The following is a 21,145-nucleotide window of genomic DNA, read 5'->3' on the forward strand; positions in this document are numbered from 1 at the left end:
TGATGGACCAGGAAGAAACAGAAATTATAAACAACCCAATTACAAGCACTGAAATTTAAGCTGGGATCAAAAATCTCCCAAACAACAAAAGCCCAGGACCAGATGGCTTCACAGGAGAATTCTATCAAACATTTACAGAAGAGCTAATACCTATCCTAAAACTCTTTCAAAAAATTGCAGAGGAAGGAACACTTCCAAACTCATTCTATGAGGCCACCATCACTCTGATACCAAAACCAGCCAAAGACAACACAGAAAAAGAAAACTACAGGCCAGTATTACTGATGAACATAGATGCAAAAGTCCTCAACAAAATTTTAGCAAACAGAATTCACCAACACATCAAAAATCTCCAACACCATGATCAAGTTGGGTTTATTCCAGGGATGCAAGGATTCTTTCATATACATAAATCAATCAATGTGATACACCATATTAACAAATTGAAAGATAAAAACCATATGATTATCTCAATAGATGCAGAAAAAGCCTTTGACAAAATTCAGCACCCATTTATGATTAAAACTCTTCAAAAAATGGGCACAGAAGGAACCTACCTCAACATAGTAAAAGTCATACACAATAAGCCTGCAGCAAACATTATTCTCAGTGGTGAAACACTGAAAGCATTCCCCTAAGATCAGGAACCAGACAAGGGAGTCCACTTTCATCACTATTATTTATTATTCAACATAGTTCTGGAAGTCCTAGTGACAGCAATCAGAGAAGAAAAGTAAACAAAGGGAATTCAGATGGGAAAAGAAGAATTAAAGCTCTGTCTGAAGATGACATGATACTGTACATAGAAAACCCTAAAGATAGTATCAGAAAATTACTAGAGCTAATCAGTGAATTCAGCAAAGTTTCAGGATACAAAATCAATACACAGAAATCACTTGCATTTCTATATACTAACAATGAAAAATCAGAAAGAGAAATTAAGGAATCAATCCCATTCACCATTGCAAAAAAAGAATTAAATATCTAGGAATAAACTTATCTAAGGAGACAAAAGAACTGTACACAGAAAATTATAAGACACTAATGAAAGAAATCAAAGATGACTTAAACACATGGAGAGATATTCCATGTTCCTTGGTACAAAGAATCAATATTGTGAAAATAGCTACACTACCAAATGCAATCTATAGATTCAATCAATGTGATCTCTACCAAATTACCAATGGCATTTTTCACAGAACTAGAACAAAAAAATTTCACAATTCATATGGAAACACAAAAGACCCCAAAGAGCCAAAGCAGTTTTGAGAAAGAAGAATGAAGCTGGAGGAATCAACCATCCTGAGTTCAGATTATACTACAAAGCCAGAGTCATCAAGACAGTACGGTACTGGCACAAAATCAGAAATATAGACAAATGGAACAAGGTAGAAAGCCCAGAAATAAACCCATGCACTTGTGAGTACCTTATTTTTGACAAAACAGGCAAGAATATACAACGGCGAAAAGATAGCCTTTTGGGAAAACTGGACAGCTACATGTAAAACAATGAAATTAGAACACCTTCTAACACCACACACAAAGATCAACTCAAAATGGATTAAAGACCTAAATGTAAGACCAGAAACTATAAAACTCTTAGAGAAAAACACAGGCAGAACACTCGAAGACATAAATCAAAGCAAGATCCTGTATGACCCGCCTCCTAGAGTAATGCAAATAAAAACAAAAGTAATGGAGAAGGAAATGGCAACCCACTCCAGTATTCTTGCCTGGAAAAGTCCATGGACAGAGGAGTCTGGCGGGCTGCAGTCCATGGGATTACATGACTGAGCATGTGTGCACGAGGGTGGAGGGAAATGCGTTGGTAGCAATAAAGTGGTAGAACTAAAAAGTAAAATAAAATAAAACAAAAGTAAACAAGTGGAACCTGATTAAACTTAAAAGCTTTTGCACAGCAAAGGAAACTATAAGCAAGGTGAAAAGACAACCCTTGGAATGGGAGAAAATAAAGCAATGAAACAACTGACAAAGGATTAATTTCCAAAATATACAAACAGCTCATAAAACTCATTACCAGAAAAACAAACAACCCAATCAAAAAGTGGGAAAAGGCCTAAACAGGCATTTCTCCAAAGAAGTCATAGAGATGGCTAATAAACACATGAAAATATGCTCAACATCGCCTATTATTAAGAGAAAAGCAAATCAAAACTACAATGAGATATCATCTCACACCAGTCAGAATGGCCATCATCAAAAAGTCTACAAACAATAAATGCTGGAGAGCGTGTGGAGAAAAGGAAATGTTCTTGCACTGTTGGTGAGAATGTAAATTGATACAGCCACTATGAAAGATGGTATGGAGATTCCTTAAAAAACTAGGAATAAAACCACCATATGACCCAGCAATCCCACTCCCAGGCATATACCCTGAGGAAACCAAAATTGTAAGAGACACATGTATCCCATTGTTCACTGCAGCACTATTTACAAAAGCTAGAACATGGAAGCATCCTAGATGTCCATCGACAGATGAATGGATAAAGTTGTGGTACGTATACACAATGGAATATAACTCAGCCATAAAAAGGTACGCATTTGAGTCAGTTCTAATGAGCTGGATGAACCTAGAACTTATTATACAGAGTGAAGTTGATCAGAAAGGGAAGGATAAATATTGTACATTAATGCATATATACAGAATCTAGAAAGATGGTACTAAAGACTTTACTTGCAGGGCAGCAATGGAGAAACAGACATAGAGAATAAACTTATGGACACTGGAAGAGGGGAGGAGAGGGTGAGATGTGTGGAGAGAGTAATGTGGAAACTTACATCACTGTATGTAAAATAGACAGCCAATGGGAATTGCTGTATGGCTCAGGAAACTCACCGTAGGGGGGCAGGATGGGGAGGGAGATGGGAGGGAGGTTTAAGAGGGAAGGGACATATGCACACCTAAGGCTGATTCATGTTGAGGTTTGACAGAAAATAACAAAACTCTGTAGAGCAATTATCCTTTGGTTAAAAAATAAATAAGCTATTAAAAACAACAAAAAAAGATAAGCCACAGATTAGAAGAGAATACTTAAATATTTTCAAGGCATATATGTGATAAAATTTATATTCAGGCTATATAAAAAAATTCCCCAAATTCAAAAATAAGAAAACAATCAAATTTTAAAATGGCAACAGATCTGAACAGAGACTTCACCAAAGATGTACAGATGACAAAAAAGCACATGAAAAGACATTCAACATCATCAGTCATTACGGAGAAGAGTATTATTAAAACCACAATGAGATACCGCAACACACCTATCAGAATAGTTGGAATTAAAAAGACTGACCACACCACGTGTTAGCAAGGAGGTGGAGGTGGAATTCTCACAGACGGTGGCGTGGAACGTAAAATGGTAAAAATTAGTTCGGCATAGTTCGCAAGTTTCTTGAAAAATAAACATACACCTACCACATGATCCAGGTATTTCATGCCTAAGTATTTGCTTCCAAAAGAAAGTATATGTCCATACAAAGACACATGCAAGAATGTTCACAGCATTCCGTGTATTTTAACAGCCAAAAATTGTAAACAACCAAAATATCCATTAACAGGTGAAGAGATAAAACAAATGATGGTGGAATTCTACAACAGAATAGTTCTCAACAATAAAGTGGAAACCAACTACTGATAAATGTTGTAATATGGATGAACTCAATAATGAAAGAAGCCAGATTACACACAAAAAGAACATGCTGTAGGATTCCACTTAAACTCTGGGAAAATGTGAACTAATCTACAGTGGCAGGAGGCAGATCAGTGGCTGTCTGGGAGCAAAGCAGGCAAGAAGCAAGGATCACAGTGAACCAGGACACTCAGGAGTGACTCCCTGCTCACCATTCCGATTGACGCGATGCTTTCCCGTGCTCGGGTGCTCTGTCATCTCCAACTCTTTGCAGCCCTGTGGACTGTAGCCCACCAGCTTCCTCTGCCCGTCATATTTCCCAGGCAAGAATACTGGAGTGGGCTGCCATTTCCTACTCCAGAAGCTTTCCTGGGTATGTACATGTGAAAACTGCTCAGACTGTCCACTTTAAACATGTGTAGTTTATTTCAGTCATATTTCAATGAAGTATTTAAGTCTGCTAATCTAGTGATAATGTAGTGAGAGAAAGACTAAGAAGAGTAAGGTTTTTTTCTTCTCAAAGGAAGGACTGTGTGGAGCTCTGAAATTCAGAAGGACCCCAGATCAGCCAGTATTATTGGAAGTGCCTGTCTGCAAGCTGTTACTGGTGGTGGTGGTGCTTCAGTCCCTAAGTCGTGTCCGGCTTTTGTGACCCCGTGGACTGAGGCCCACCAGGCTCCTCTGTCCATGGGATTCTCCAGGCAAGAACACTGGAGTGGATTGCCTGTCCCTTCTCCACTGTTACTGGTACACAACAACATAAGGAATTTGCACAAGAAGGTAAATCAACTACTACACTTCCCTAAGCACACTGGTTAGTTCAGCTGATTTTTTTTTTTTTTTATGGCCAAAATTTCTCAGTGAAAAAAGCAGTATATTGAAGAACATTCTAGCACAAACTCCACATCTAATCACCAAGCTGTAACAAACAGTTCACAGAGTGGCATTATCTAGACCACAGTCACATTTATCAATCTCCCTAAACCTATATACTCATCTGTATAAGAATAACAGGGATTGCTCTGGACACCTCAAGTAACAGTCTGATGCTCTAAGGAGATATAAAGCTTGCAAAACAGCAGGTACCAATGATGCATCATACTGCATTATGTAGGAATTAATTTGAAAATACAGCAAAACATATTTTTATTTGCTCAGAATGCCTGTTTCTAAAGGTCACTGAAATTAAAAATGGTTTGCTTTCCAACGAAGTTGTTACCATCCAGAACTCCATTAAGTGGACAACAAATTAAGAATTTACAATAAATAGGGACCTATATAGTCTCAGCAGATATTGGAGTAATAAGGTACACACTATACAGTGACACATATTTTTTATCAGAGCATAGTCTCCTGAATAGACACAGAAATGCAGAAGTAACAGTGTTGTTTTCACTTTTATCTATGCTCAAATATAATATTTTAGTTCCTAGAATTCAAAATTCAAAATTGTTCACTCAGATTTAGTTTTTTTTTCCTTCTAGTTAAAGTCTGGAGAGCTTCTCTATAAAATTTTACACTTTATAACTTTTCCTTTGAAATATGAGAAAAGCATGGGATCTCCTGAGTTAAATGCAGCTTATACATCCTTTAAAAATTATTTTTAAAAAATATCACAAGTGAACCACCACATATATCCATAATAAACATCCTTGCTATTCACATAGCTCTTTAAGCAATAGTCAAGTATATTTGTGCTTGTATGTTTACATTACTTTAGAGTCTATTTTTAGCTTACCATAAAACTGTATCTATAAAGCCTTTTCAAATATTTAATAAATGAAGCAAAGTCATTATGAAAATATAAACTGTGTTTACAGCCTTTTCATCTTTCATGTTTTCATGCATTTCCTGTCAACCATAAAATCTCCTTTTCTTTAGGGATGCTGATAAATTGTTGTCTTTGAAATCTCAACACTGCCGCTTTCTCAGCTGGCCATTCAGCTTCTGTGAACACGTGGCATTCTCTCTGTGCATCAGTTGTACCAGGGGAATCTGATAATGTTGGCAGTCATCATTTCCAGCTATTTCAACTGCAGGACCACCTTCAAACACAAAATGGAGGAAGGGCAGCAATCAGATTATACCAAAGATGCCAGTACATGCTGAATGAGATGCTTTGAAATCTCTGAAGAAGGGCCTGGAGAACTGACAAGAATAACACAAAAAACACAGGCCTGCAAGGATCCACGGTTCAGACTCATTCAACATTTACACCAGAACCTGCCACATACCCCTTCAGACATGCAGCCCCATCAAAAGGCAAGCCAGGCTACCGGTTTATTACTGAGCACGTGGACGAGTCATCAAGGCACTGGGGTGCCCGAGCGACTGCAGAAGATGAAGGGTACAGGGGTTTCAAAGAGATGGAGACAAGATGGGTTAGTGTCAAGAGAGGGGCTAGGAATAACTGACTTTAATCCTTGAGACACAATCACTAGAGATGATGCTCAGCAACAGGGGAGGGAACATGCACAATGCAGATAATTATTTTTTACGTCTTCTTCACACAGTGTTTTCTACTGTTTAAATATCATTTTTCTCATTAGTTAAACACTCAGAATTATTACTGTTATTTAGCCATTCCTTTGTAAATGCAAGGCTTTTGGTCCTTCATTAGTTTGTCTCAAACTGATATTTTCATAACTATAAATGATATTTTGTCTTCTGAACTTAAAGAAACTTTCTACCATTTGTCCAGTTAAATAATCTTTTCTTCAGAATCATAACTATTTTTAGTCATTAAATCTCTTCAGAATTAGCTAATTTCACAGCCCCAAGATAAAAAGAAAATTTTATCATTAATGGGGACTCGAGCGAAACAAATTTAGCTGTTATTCCTTAAAATATAACTACTTGACAAATTATGTTCTATTAATGCAAATCAGTAAGAAATGTAGTATCTAAAATGAGAGATACAGAACATATCAACAAAGCATCTTCTGTGCTTGACATAAAACATCAGGAACAAAACCAACTTTAAATGTAAATGATTAGCTTTCCTTATATTGCTCCAGTAGAATCAATCAAAACTTAAACACTTTGAAGCACACAACAAAATTAAAACACATACCTTATTAGCTGCTTCCAAGGAATTTATTAGATTCTGCAGCTCTTCTTTACTCATTTCAACAGAATATGGCTTGACTTCACCATTTTCTTTTACATCTAGATGAAGGCTTAAAAGTGGCATTTGTAACGAAGCAATCTTGTCACTAGAAAGTGCAAGCTGTTTAAAATGAGAAAAATAGTAATTAATAAGTAGTTTTAAAAAGGAATATACTAAATATGCATCAGAGCTTACGAACAACACATTAAAGAAAAAAGAGTACTCTTGTTTGCTATGAAGTACAGGGAAATGTGAAAGGAATAAAAGAAATTAAACTCATGCCAAACCAGCATATATCTGAACAGAAAAAGAAAGGAGAGTGAATGAAAGCAAGAACGTAGTTTAGGGACTAGTTGGGATTCTGCAGTAGGAGTAGACAGCCAGAGCAGTGCTATGGCTCAGAAGAACCAAATGGGTCCAAGAAACAGAATTCTTAAAGAAGTGTAATGACACCAAGCGGACAAAAGTCCACGTACAAAGATAAAACGAAAAACACGTGCAGCTCAGAAATTAAGATGCCTAAATAACAAGCAGTTAACTCTCCATTAAACTACTGACAAATGTTATCAAGATACCACCTTCAATCAGAGTTAGTCAACAAACACAGGACACTTTTCCCTCTGACACTCTCTGTCTAAAATCAGCAGCTGAGAGGAAATGGAAGAACCCAATGTTTATGATACTAAAGCTTTTTGAAACAAGCATCATAGCTTCACTGGCAGATGGCAAAGAGAAACTCAGTTCTCCTGGAATTTGAGCCAGGAACCCCGTAACTACTGAATTTTGGAGCACAACCACTTGTAAAAACGGATGGGGCAATGGCAAAGGACTCCTTCTCCGTGGCACACACACTACAGGACCGCACAAACCTCCACCCGTCTCCTCCATCTGCTCTCCAAAACGCAGGGCTCACCGTATCTGAGACTTGGAAGTAGCACATTCAGGGTGCCCACCTCACTGTTAACTCTCTCCAGCATTTCCAGTAAGTGGTTTCTGAGCCTATGCTTGAGTACCAGTAATGAGGAGGAGTGTGTTAAGTCAAAAAGAGGTTAGAATAATTTTCGGACTCTCATAGGGGTTAGATTATTACTTCTTAGGTTGAAATTAAACCTATTTCATTGCAAATCATATACTTTATCCTTGTCCTATCCCCCAAAGCCACAAAGCACGTATCTATTCCTTCATCCACATGTCTTAAAACTTCAGTTAATTAAATTCATTATAATTGTAATGTTATTATATGTGGTTTAGATGTCTGCAGTGTAAGTTAACACAAAAGATGTAATTTTAATTATCTTTGATATTTTTATGAAAATGTATCTCAAGAACACATTTTAGATACATAATATTACCAAAAAATAATGTATTCAAAAAGTGAAACACAAAGTATTCTCCTGAAAACACTCCTGTCCGACTCTTTGTGACCCCAGAGTCTGTAGCCCACCAGGCTCCTCTGTTCATGGGGTTCTCCAGCAAGAATACTAGACTGGGTTGCCATTTCCTTCTCCAGATAACAAATATAAATACTCATAAATAAATATATTCTCACCTTTAACTGCCAATCAAAATCCTGTAGTTGTGCAGAGGAAATATCAACTATTTCTTCCAACAGAATCTGCTTGATTTCATCTTTCCTGCTTTTTAAGCATTTCATGATAGCTTCTTGATGAGATGAATTCAACTGATTCAACTGTTGAGCTATCTATGAAAATAAAAATAAACGGTTAGAAAATAAGTTAAAAGGCCTTTCTGTTTAAAATGTAAACAACAGTTACATTCTCCTTTCATATAACCTTTAAAATGGTAGTAAATCGGCAAAAAAATAGTACTAGAACTATAAAAAGAATAAGACAAGGATGCATAATCAATAAACAAGAAGTTTTAACACGGTTTTGCAAAACAGAAAGGAAAAAGGCTGGCTGATGAACCAACATAGGATTGAATACATTGGAAACCACTAAAGCTGATTTACCTATATTAATATATTAGACAAAACAGACTTTAAGGCGAGAAGACTTACAAGAAATAGAACAAGATAGTAAAGGGGTTGTTCAACAGAAATACACAACAATCATAAATTTGTGTGCACCTAATAACACGTCTTCAAAATATATAAAGCAGCAAAACTTGGCAGAAAAAGCAAAATGGGTAAATCAACTTTCATAGAGATGCTAACACACCTCTCAGTAATGGACGGAAAAAGAAAGCACTGTAAAGATACAGCACTGAGAATTTCTATTAATCTACCTACACATAGAACACTATACCCTACAACTGAAAAATACACATTATCTTCAAATATATATGGACCATTACCCAAAAATGAACCATATGCTGAGCCATGTCACAAATCACAACAGATTTCAAAGAATCGGAATCATATTAATTATATTTTTGGTCATTGTGTGATTAAATCAGAACTGAACAAAACTTTTACAAATATTTGAAAATTAAGCAGCATGATAACACAGTACTGGGTGACAAAAGAAGTAAATCTTGTATAAACTTTTTCATAGAAAAAGGAAAAGAAAAGAAAACAAACAACAAAAACAACTTCCTAATTCATTCCACAAGATGGGAATAAAACTTGATATTTTGACAAAAACATTATAGGCAAAAAATTATGGGCCAAGATTACTCAAACATAGATGAAAAAAATCCTAATGAAGTATTGGCAAATCAAAACAAATTAAAAAAGAATAACACATCATGACCAAGTTGGATTTATTTTGGTAAGGTTAGTTTAACATTCAAAAATCAATGTAAGGCATCACATTAACAAAATAAAGGTGAAGATATAAATTCAGGAAAAAAGAATTTTATAAAATTCAATACCTATTAATTCTCAGCAAAGTTAAGACTCAGAGGAAGCTTCTTTAATCTCATCATTGATACCTATAAAATCATACAGCTAACATATTAAACTGTGAAATAATGAACACATACATTCTCCCTAAAGTCAGACAAGGCACTGCTTTTTTTCTTTCTTTTCTTTTATAAAACTGTCCTGAAGACATTAGGCAGTGCAATAAGAGGGAAAAAGAAATAAAAGGTATTAAAATTGAAAAAGAAAATGACTGCATACCAAAAAAATTCCCCCCCAAACTTATAAACCATTATATATAGTAGATATGGGCTTCCATGTTGGCTCATGTGGTAAAGAATCTGTCTGAAATACAGGAGACTCAGGTTCGATCCCTGGGTCAGGAAGATCCTCTAGAGAAGGGAATGGTTATCCACTCCAGTATCTCTTGCCTAGAGAATTCCATGGACAGAAAAGCCTGGAGGGCTACAGTCCATGGTGTCGCACAGAGGTGGACAAGACTGAGCAACTTACACTTCTACACAGTAAATAAATTTAGAAAGATTGTTGGAGACACAATCTTGTAAGTATACAAACACCAATGGGCTTCCACATACCAGCAATATGCAATTGGAGAACAAAATTTAAGAACATCTGAAACATCAGTTACTTAGAAATAAATACAACAAAACATTTGTGAGACCTCTACACTGAGAACTACAATATATGAGAGAGAAACTGAAGCTAATCTAAATAAACGGAAGGTAATACCAAGTTCATAGATCAGAAGGCTCAATACTGTTGTCCATTCTCTCCAAAATAGTCTAGAGACTCAGTGCAACCCACACTATGGACTTAATGTCCCCTCAAAACTCATATTAAAACTCTGACCCTCAAGATGATGCTGAGAAATGGGGCCTTTGACACAAAATCAGGCTTAGGTGAGGTGATGAAGGTAAGACCCTCATGATGGGATCAGTGCCCTTGTAAGAAACATCAGAAAGTCTGCTCCCTCTCTCTCTGCACCTGCCCCCCTGCCCCCTCAGCCATCAGAGGACACAGCGAGAGGCAAGTCTTCGGCAAGGAAAAAGCCCTCATCAGGAACCAGAATCAGCCAGTGCCTTAATTCTGTACGCCCTGAACGCTAGCACTGCGAGAAATCAATTCCTGTTATTTAAGCTACCCATTTCAAGGTATTTTGTTGTGGCAGCCCAAGCTAATACTCTCCATCAAAATTCCAGCAAGTGTTTTGGTTAAAATTGACTGATTTTAAAATGTACCTGAAATTATGGAGGATATAGAAAAATCAAAGCTATCTTGAGGAAATACAAGGTTGAAGGTCTTCTACTATCAGATATCAAAATTTAATGTAATGCAGCTCTAATTCTACTGTAAATTAAGCCACTGTGATATGGGTAAATACAGGCAAACAGACTAACAGAATAAAACAGAGTCCAGATACAGGCCCAAACATGTATGGTCACCTGCATTTCCAAGAAAGGCTGCGCAGCGATTCTATGGGGTAAGGGTGGTCATTTCAACAAGTGAATGTCATATGGAAAAATCTCAACTTGATCCTTACTCCATATACAAATAGTAATTCAAATATATCACAGACATAAATAAAAGCTAAAACAATCAAACTGCTACGAAAAGTATATATGTTTTCATGATTTTGGCACAAACATTCCTTAAACACAGTATTAACATCACTAACCATCAGAAGAAAATATTAACAAATTGGACTTGATTAAAATTCAGAACTTCTATTCACCAAAAGACACTATTAAGAGACTAAAAAGACAAGAAACATAATAGAAGATATTTTAAAAATATATATCCAAGAACTCATATTCAGAATACCATCCAAATCAAAATGATAAATATATATAACTTCATTTTTCCCCAAGTGGGCAACCTACACAGTTCAGTTCAGTCGCTCAGTCGTGTCCGACTCTTTGTGATCCCATGAACCGCAGCACGCCAGGCCTCCCTGTCCATCACCAACTCCCGGAGTTCACCCAAACTCATGTCCACTGAGTTGGTGATGCCATCCAACCATCTCATCCTCTGTCATCCCCTTCTCCTCCTGCCCTCAATCTTTCCCAGCATCAGGGTCTTTTCAGAATATCATCCAAATCAAAATGATAAATATATAGAACTTCATTTTTCCCCAAGTGGGCAACCTACACAACCATGCCCAAATTACTTTTCACAAAGGTACAAAAGCAGTTTAATAGAAAGATACCCCATGACCCTGCAGTTTTACTTTAAGATGTCTATTCTAGAAAAGCTGACCAATTTGTGTGTAACAAGACACATACAAAATGTTTGCAGCAACACTATTCATAATAATGAAAGAGGCAATGATCCAATTGGTCATCAGCAGGGAGACAGAAAAATAAGTCTTACTAATGCCTATCATCAAACACTACAAGGAGGTGAAACACATAAACAAGATCAATACTTTTCAACATTGATAAATCTAAAACACAGTATTGCTGAAAAAATTATAAATGGATACATACATTAACAAGTTACACATTTAAACAAATAATTGTATATATTGCTCAAATAATTGTGTATATTGCTTAAAGATGCAAACATTCATACATTAGAGAATATAAAACATGCATACAAATTCACTAGTGGTTTTTTTCTATTGGGAGGGGGATATTTACTTGCATCTATAATTCCTTGTTTCTAAAACACACACACAAACCTGAAATACATAAAGTAAAACATTAGCAATTGTTTAATTGTGGTAATGGGAATATAGGTATCAGATCAGTTCAGTTCAGTCGCTCAGTCGCGTCCGACTCTTTGCCACCCCATGAACGGCAGCACGCCAGGCCTCCCTGTCCATCACCAACTCCCAGAGTTCACCCAAATCCAAGTCCATCAAGTCGGTGATGCCATCCAACCATCTAATCCTCTGTCGTCCCCTTCTCCTCCGGCCCTCAATCTTTCCCAGCATCAGGGTCTTTTCAAATGAGTCAGCTCTTCTCATCAGGTGGCCAAAGTATTGGAGTTTCAGCTGCATACCTTTTAATTTTCTTCCACATGATTTAAATGTTTCACAATTTAAAATAAGACAACCAATCAGAAACAAGAGTACAAAAACCCAAACCTCCACAGATTTTTCCACTTACTCACAATTACTAGATTTTTATTGCTATCGCAGAGAGTCGGACACGACTGAGCGACTGAACTGAACTGAGTTTATACACTTGGGCCTCCTAGGGGGCTCAGATGGTGAAGAATCTGCCTGCAATCGGGGAGATCCCCGGGAGAAGGGAATGGCCACCTACTCCAGCATTCTTGCCTGGAGAAGTCCACCGACAGAGAAGCCTGGCAAATTACAGTCCATGGGGACACAAAGAGTCAGATAGGACTGAGTGACTAACACTTTCACTTTTCATTATACACTTACTGAGGATGTATTACATGGTACCCTAAACAGCAAAATAATAAAAACAAATCTGAACATGAATTATCAAGGTATCGAAATCTGGAGCAAAGTTACCTCTTCATCAGATAAATTTTTACCAACTACAGCTTTGAAAAAGGTGGTAATGTCTTCTAGAACATGCATCCATTCTGTTGAATCCCAAACACTGTGATAATCCTGGTAGAGAGGATAAGTCCGGCCACAAATGCCATCAATTACTTTGTGAAGAAGCTAGAGAGAGAGAAAAAAGAGAGAGTAATAAATGCAATTATAAGTAAAATTATAAAACAGATTTACCTTTTTTGTAGCAAATAAATGTTATTGGCAGAAGTTCATGCTATCTGCAGAAGCAGCTGAGGCTGAAAAGCAACTATCTTTAACATTATTTTATTAACTAAAAGTTAGAGCTACACACACACACACACACAGACTTTCTATAATTTTGTCCACCTTCAGAAACTGAAATAATTTTGCAGATATGCTGTTGTTTCTCCAGTGTTCCTAAAAGGAAGATGGTGAGTGCAGCAGTTTCTCCTTGGGATTCTTTAGACTTCATATTTACACCAATAACCAAAACACAAGGTAGGAGTCTTAGACCAAAGTCTTTCGCCTGTAGATCTACAAACCCCTTCTCTCCATTTTCCACAGCATCCATGCTTACTTCTTCCGGTCCACTCCAAAAAACCCCTCACTGACTTACTTTCTCTTTTTTACATTTCTTTCTCTCTACCCTATCTTAATGCCAGCAATGGAAATCCTAACACATATATAACTGAACATGTGACTAAGTCTATGACTTTTGGAACAAAACTTGCTAGTCTGAATCTTATTCCCACGATTTACTAGTTTTGCCAAGTTACTTAAAGATTCTTCGCTGGTTTCCTCATGTGTAAAACGAGGATATCATCTATGCCCATAATGTTGTTTTAAGGACTGAAGAAGGCTACATGCAAATCACTTGGCACACTCCTGACATTAGACATTGCTTCCCATTGTTATCTTTCTTCTTGTTACTAGTTCTAAGTATCATCATCACTGTTACTACTGGTACTATGTTCCACGCCTCTAACATACATAACTGAGTACCTACTGTATCAGCATTACTCTAGGCAAGTGATCAATACAGTTCTCTTTCTCAAGAGATATTTGTGTGTCGTAAGAAGAGTACCTGAATCCAAACAACTTGGAAATGGATTTAAACAGCAAGAAGGCTTCCAACTCTTTTCTCCTGGATCATGTTCCAGTGCATTTTAAGCAAAAACTTCTCTGTAACACCATACATATTGGAACAGAGATGAGTAATTGGTGACCCTAATTCCAAACGATGGCTAATGCACTATGTGAACAGAACTTTTATTTACCATAAATTAACCAACAACATTTTCAATTTGTAATCATTCAAAATTCTCTACCTACACTTCACCTTATCCCAAACTGTCCCCAATGCTAAAGTAAAACCCAGAACTCAAATTGAAAACCAAGAGCACTATGTTTTTGGAATATAGTCTTTTAAAATTAATTCACAAATATGTAATGAGCACTTCATTCCAGTTATTAAACAGGTTAATGTAAATACAAAGAAAAAATAACTATAACAGCTAGCATTTATAAGCCCTAATTATGTACCAAACACTGTGCTGATCTTCACTACACCCTGTGAAGTTAGTCTTGCTATTATCCCCATTTTACAAACGAGGAAACTGCGGATAAATAAGACAAGGTCCTGTCATATCAGAGCCTCAGGCCATCAGAGGAAACTAATATAATCAGTAAGTATATACAATTTAGGATGATAGGAGTTACAATTAAAGTTTACAGAGGGTACAAAGGAGCACAGAAGGGAAAAGTATGTCTTAAAAGAATGGATAGTTGGCCCAACAGGAGCAGGGTATGTCTAGTCACAACAGTCGTGCACTGACAGGATGAAAGTGGAAAACCACAGGCGCAATTTGGGAGCTGGCAGCAGACAAAGCCGGGAGCTGGCAGAGACCGAACCACAGCAGGCCTCGTACACAATGCAGAAGAGCCCAGACTGTGATCTGTGTTCAACAGGTAAGCAACCTAGTCACACATCTGCATTATGGTTCCATAAATCTGCCAGCAGGTCAGGAGATGTAAGGAAAGAAACGGGCAAGAGGGTGAGTCCAAAGACCCCCTCACTTCCATTTACTTACCAGCAAGAGATTAAAAGGGAGATGATAAATTGTTAGGGACACTCAAACTGGAGACAGCAGAGAGGTAAAGGAGGTCTGAAAAGGATGATACTCAGAATCTCAGGTTGAATGACAGGAAGTGGTGGTATCACAAACCAAATTTGAGGCTACAGCCACAGAAGGAGAAAGTCAGGGAGAAGGACAAGGAGCTAAGCCAAGTATACACTGAATTTGAGGTACCTGTGGGTGTATCTAAGCAGAAGCCTGATACTCAGAAGAGATTTTTAGATCCAGAGATTCAGGAGTCATCCACATACCTGGCAGTGAAGGTTATGGGCCTATCTAAGTAGTATGCAGGTAGGATGAAGACAGGAGCAGAAAGCTAATACAAGACTCAGAGTCAAAAGATCTGAGCATCTGTTTCCACTTTGCCACTTACTAGTTTGACAACTTTGGGTACGTGACCCAAACCCTCTACAGACATTTCAGTTTTCTCATTTGTAAAGTCAAAGAAAAGATCTTTTTTTTTTTAATCCTAGCAAGGTAAGTAAGTTTATTACTATCTCCTCCACACTATTCCCATTATAAATGGAACAACGAAAAAAGAAAGGCAGAGATTTGGGGCTTATAAAAGCTGCCTACCACATAGCCCTCTATCACATTAGCAGGCTAAGCCCTCGTCTCCAACCTTCATCCACTGTAAATGAAACAGATTTGGGATTTATTCAGAATTACATATCATAGAAACTAAAAGCCAGCCCACCAGAACCTGGGATCCAGATCTTGGTCGCAATGATAAAGCTGAATTTAGTAAACATTAATCGATTCCTTCCTTTAGTAAACACCGCTTAAGAACCCACCTGGGGCCAGACAGAATTCTCAAGAACCGGGTATATGAACAAAGTATCTACTCTGAAGGAGTTCAGAATGAGAGAGACTATTGGCAAGAGGACCAATTAGGAAGTTGTGTTCAAGGAAGACTTGATTAGGCTGGAACTGCTGGGGAACAGAAAAAGATGGGAGTAAGCACAGTAACATATTAACTATAACACAAAGTCAGTTCTCTGAAGTCAGAGGGCAAAGGACCACAGCTCCTGGAGCTCCGGCTGAAAAGGTTGCCTTTTTTTAATAGGGCTGGCAAATTTCTTTCGAGTCTCATACTTGGGGCGCCAAGGGTTTTTTAACTTGAAAGTTCAGGGAGAAAAAACACTTCTCAGTTAGACTTCCCTCTTACAGTAACCATTGGGTGTTCTTCCTTTCACAGTTCACAGACAAAATTTCGTTTTATGTATTTACTGTCTCCACATTTCTCTCACCCTTCAAACTAAAAATGTGATGCTGTCAAAAACAAAATTATAAACGGCCAGCACCTTTGGTATTAAGGCTAAACCCAGGAGTACAGTACACAGAAGCTCCTGACTGCTCCTCACTTGTTCAGCCACAGTCTCCCTGCTCCACTTCTCACTCTGAACTCTGGCCTCTAACACTACAGCAGGCCCTGAGGCTCCCCGGGGCTGCCTTCCTTCCAGTCTTCATGAGTGCTGTCCCTTGGCCTGAAACAGCCCATCTGGTTCCTACTCATCCTTCAGGAACTCAACCTAGAAACCTAGGCAGATGCTCTGGAAAACGTTTCCTTGCCCGTTCTAACCAGAGTTGCTACCCCTCCTACAAACTGATCACTGGATAACTCATTCATCCAGTTTCCATTTATTCAGTTTGGTTTCCTCATTAGTTGACAAGGTCCACCAGGGTATGGGCTGTCTCATTCACCATTTTACCTTATCCCATAGGGCATTAAGCACATAGTTCAGTGAAGAGTTGGCTGAACAAGTGAATAAGGCTGCTTTTTTCCAGATACTCATAAACTAGGTTCCTTCTTAGGCTGGAGTGGCCAACGTGGATATGTCATGTCTTGAAGTAAGGTCCACCTTGGACCACCCTACCTGCAAGCCTCCCAGTTTTGGGTAACACTTATCATTTTTTTCTGCCGCCCACAAAGAATTACGGTCTGCCTCTCTAGGTCACCAAGGTATTCCCATCACCTAGCACCACTGTTCCTTGTGCATAGGGAATGCTGTGGCGGTTTCGTTGCTGAAACAGTGAATGAACAACTGAAACATGTACAAGAGGTTGTAAACCAACCCCTCCAGCTTTCAAGCTGACGACTGCGCACTCCCCAGGCCAGGGTCACGGCCTCGGCCGCTCCCGGGAACGGATAGGTGGTCCCAGCTAGGGTGCGGGCGCGGCCGGGCGGGCGTCTGCATGCAAAACCCCTGGAGGGGCCACTGGAAGCCGGAGCACGGCGGAGGCGCCCCAAGCCTCGGACTTCTCCACTCTCCAGAGAACACGGGGTGGGGCGAGGGAGCACCCAAAATCACCCCCGGTCCTCTTCCCCTCCCCGGGCAGCCGGCGCCAGCCTCCCAAAGGCAGCGGGATGAGGCCTACCCCTCACGCCAGGCCTTCTAGGAGCCTGGCCCGCGCAGCCGGCCCCTGCGCCCTCCTCACCTGCAAGCCCCGCTCTGCGGGAAGCTTCTGCAGCCGCCACAAGGGCGTCCCCTCTTCCGGCTCCATCCCTGCGGGAAGCTAGGGGCTGGGTCACATGACCAGTCCCGGCGTCTTCAGGGCCTCGGCTCGTCCACGTGACCAGCGGGCCGCGCGGGCGGGGCGGGCTTGGAGACGCCGAGCCCTTGTGCGCGTGCGCAGAGGTGGAGGCTTCGCTTTCTCCGTAATCAAGGAAAAGCTTTTCCGCCTGTTGGCAACTTTGGTTAAACACCCTTCTGGTATTACAATGAAGGTGCGTTCGCAAATCTCTCAGAGCAATTTGGCAACTTTATTCAAAGTTGTATTAAACTTTCTCTGCACACTTAGAACGCAAAATAAGGGTAGCTACATTTGGAGTGCGCGGGGGCCATTGTCCTGGAGGTTTGGAGTAAGTTTTAAGCCTCCTGATTTGGAAGGCAAATTGATTTGGAAAGTATCCTGATTTGGAAGGTCGATTTGCCTCCTACCATGCGCGAGGTTCTTTATAGATTATCCTATGAAGTTACTGTTTTCATCCTTATTTCCAAATAACAGGACCAGAGAAGTTACTAGGGTTGTCAGATTTAGGAGTCGCCGAAATCTTGGTTTTTTTGATAACCGATTAAAGTCTTTGCCAGTACTTCCTCCAATTCGCTATTTTGATAACTCAGGTTTAGGCCTTTGTCCAGAAGAACAAACTGCTGAAGTGGAGACCGAGGATCCCCAGCCAGGTCCTTGGCAAATGTAGTCGGGAAAAGATGTGCCAGAGTGCAAGACTCAGTGGACTCCGCTCTGCCAGTTTTCTGGCGGCCCCGCATTCCATGTTTGGAAATGTCTGTTTATGTCTTTATGTGTCTATCCCTGGCAGTCATGTCACAATCCAACTTCAGTTCAGTCCCCACTTTGCCACTAGGATTGGAAGATGAAAGAATGGGATGCATTCCCATAATCTAGAATGGTGATAGCAATATACCTTCTTCTTAAACGTGGTAATCCTTTAGAAGTTGAAAAGTTTTATTTATTTATATGTTTTATAAAGAATAAAATTACTGAAGGAAATTTCCAATCTTTCCATGTATACATAAAATATATATTTTTATTAATATGAAGTTATCCACATATGACTTAGAGAGTTCCAAAGCATTCATAAATTAGTATACAGTAGCATTTGATTAACAAAAAAGAGTATTCTTTACCTGAAATTCAAATTTAACCAGGCATCTTGTATTTTATGTCAACCCTAAAAGTCCCCCCAAAACCCGAGCTAAGAGCTCAGCCTGAAGTAAATGAAATCATTCTAGAGCCAGACTCAAAGTTGGACTAAACCTAAAAGCCAGAGTGCCTGTGATTACTCATTATAGCTTTTAGTTCACTTAGACGCTGGAGAATTCCGTAATAAATAAGATAGCCTCTGCGAGCCGGAAGTTTCCAGGATCACAGTAAATGAGAGACAGAAACAATAGCAAAAGTGGAGCAAGCTGCTCAAGCACCACCGGGAAGTATTTCCGTCTGTGGCTTACACAGAAAAAGAACTGCTCAATGACATCCTTCAAAGGCTAGCGCAAAGGCTCTTTCTCTACTTTATGCCCACCTCTTGAATTTCATGGCTGTCTTCTCTTTCAAAATTTACCACTTCCTAGTTCTTAGTGTCCCTGGAGAAGGAAATGGCAACCCACTCCAGTATTCTTGCCTGGAAAATCCCATGGACAGAGGATTCTGTTAGGCTACAGTCCATGCGGTCGCAAAGAGTCGGACACATAACCTTCATTGTCCTAGCTAAAACATAATTTATCTTAACACACTTTGTCTTTATGTATAGGTGCTCCCCAAGTAATAGTTAATAAGTGAGAAAGAATCTGGAAAACGGACTCATATATGTCAATTAGTAAATCTCGTGAGGGCAGGGTCTGTTTTCTTAAAAAAAAAAAGACTAAATTTTATATGTTGTAACAATAAAAATATTTATCAAGCATCTACTGTATGCCAAAAAAATTATATATTTCATCTTATTAATCTTCCCTACAACTTTGTGTTGTAGATATTCTCCCAGTTTTAGAAATGAGGACCCAAGATTGGTGATGTAATGTCAACCCTGTTCAAGGTCACAAAGGTGGTACTCATGACCTATTTTGCATCCATGGACTGATAAGTCCTATGACTTTTGAGTTATAATCCTAATGGCAAAGAATAAAAAGCAAAATTATAAATATAAAATATCAGTGAAACTTTGAAACAGCATTCCCACATATTGCTGTTGAAAATATACAATAGTGACACTTTTTTGGAGGGTTGTGATTGCATATATAAAGCCTTCAAAATGTACCTACTCTTGGACCCAAGAATTCCAGTTTTAGAAATATAAGACAGAAATGTTTCATGCTGAGGATATTGGTCTGTTAGTTACTATAGTAATAAATTATTGGCTTATTAATTTATAATATAGCATAAAAATCCACAAAAAGTGATTATGTAGAAAAATATTTGGTAAACTTGCTTGCTCTACACTACTGGGAAAGAAGTTTAGTTTCAAAACTACTTGTACTGTACAATGGTATGGTATGTACTGTATATGGTATGGCATGGATACTTGTAGTGTATAAATTCCCGGCATAGGAGTATACTAAATATTAGTTATGGTGATCTTTCATTTTGGGGATTATGGGTGACTTTCACTTTTAGTTTTTCTAAACTTTTATTCAGTTTTATTTAAAATGTTTTAAAGGTAACTATGACAAATTATATTTCCATCTATTCCCTTTAATTTTGGCTTGAAAATGAGCCAGATCTTACCAGAACTTATCCTCTTCCTTCAGCATCTTGCTAAATACCACCAATATACGTTGATAGTAATGTTTCCCAATCTCATTGCCTAGAACAGTCTCAGTTGGCTCAGATTCTGCCTTCCAGATTTTCAAAGGCACTGCATAACATGAATCGTAGCTTTTCAGCCTGCCGCCATCCACTAAGCATTAATCTAATATTCTAACTTACGTTGCTGTGCCTCCAGGGTCTTCCCAGGTGGTGCTACTGGTAAGAACCCACCTGCCAGTGCAGGAGACATAAGAGACTCAGGTTCGATCCCTGGGTCGGGAAGATCCCCTAGGTGAGGACATGGCAACCCACTCCAGCATTCTTGCCAGGAGAATCCCATGGACAGAGGAGCCCGGCAGGCTACAGGCCACAGCGTCTGAAAGAGTGAGACGTGACTGGAGCGACTTAGCACACACCTGTAGTACTTCCCACTCCTCATAACCGATGTCTGCCTTTGTCAGAGTAGGTTAGTTACTTTAACAAAACAACACCAAAAATTTAGTAGTTTATCATAATATTTATTTATTTCTTCCTAAGTGTATGTCAGTTTAATACAGGTATACATGGTTAGGTGGCTCTTTTATTCTCCAGGACTTCAGAGTTCTGTCTATTTAGTCCATGGGGAAAGAGATAGCATATGAAAGATCA

At 38.8% G+C, this 21,145-nt stretch overlaps 1 protein-coding gene across 1 annotated transcript; it reads right to left on the minus strand.

Annotated features, from left to right (window-relative positions):
- Positions 1 to 3,516: 3,516 nt before the first annotated feature.
- COMMD8 (COMM domain containing 8) lies at positions 3,517 to 17,824 on the minus strand. Its single transcript, XM_043871273.1, has 5 exons — positions 17,672 to 17,824; positions 13,089 to 13,244; positions 8,309 to 8,461; positions 6,724 to 6,879; positions 3,517 to 5,695 (listed from the first exon to the last, which is right to left on the minus strand). Exons 1-5 carry the CDS (start codon positions 17,735 to 17,737, stop codon positions 5,675 to 5,677), a joined length of 552 nt encoding a protein of 183 aa, XP_043727208.1. The 5' UTR covers positions 17,738 to 17,824; the 3' UTR covers positions 3,517 to 5,674.
- Between the last annotated feature and the right edge of the window lie 3,321 nt (positions 17,825 to 21,145).

Source organism: Cervus elaphus, chromosome 17, assembly GCF_910594005.1.
Source record: "Cervus elaphus chromosome 17, mCerEla1.1, whole genome shotgun sequence".
In the NCBI taxonomy this organism is placed as follows: Eukaryota; Metazoa; Chordata; class Mammalia; order Artiodactyla; family Cervidae; genus Cervus; species Cervus elaphus.

Bases quoted from the DNA above. Each gene is read 5' to 3' on its own strand.
- COMMD8 (XM_043871273.1), bottom strand. From the start codon at position 17,737: ATGGAGCCGGAAGAGGGGACGCCCTTGTGGCGGCTGCAGAAGCTTCCC. The intron at 13,245-17,671 runs GTGAGGAGGGCG...CTCTCTCTCTAG, and splicing joins CCGCAGAGCGGGGCTTGCAG to CTTCTTCACAAAGTAATTGA. The intron at 5,696-6,723 runs GTATGTGTTTTA...TTGTGTTTGAAG, and splicing joins CCTTGGAAGCAGCTAATAAG to GTGGTCCTGCAGTTGAAATA.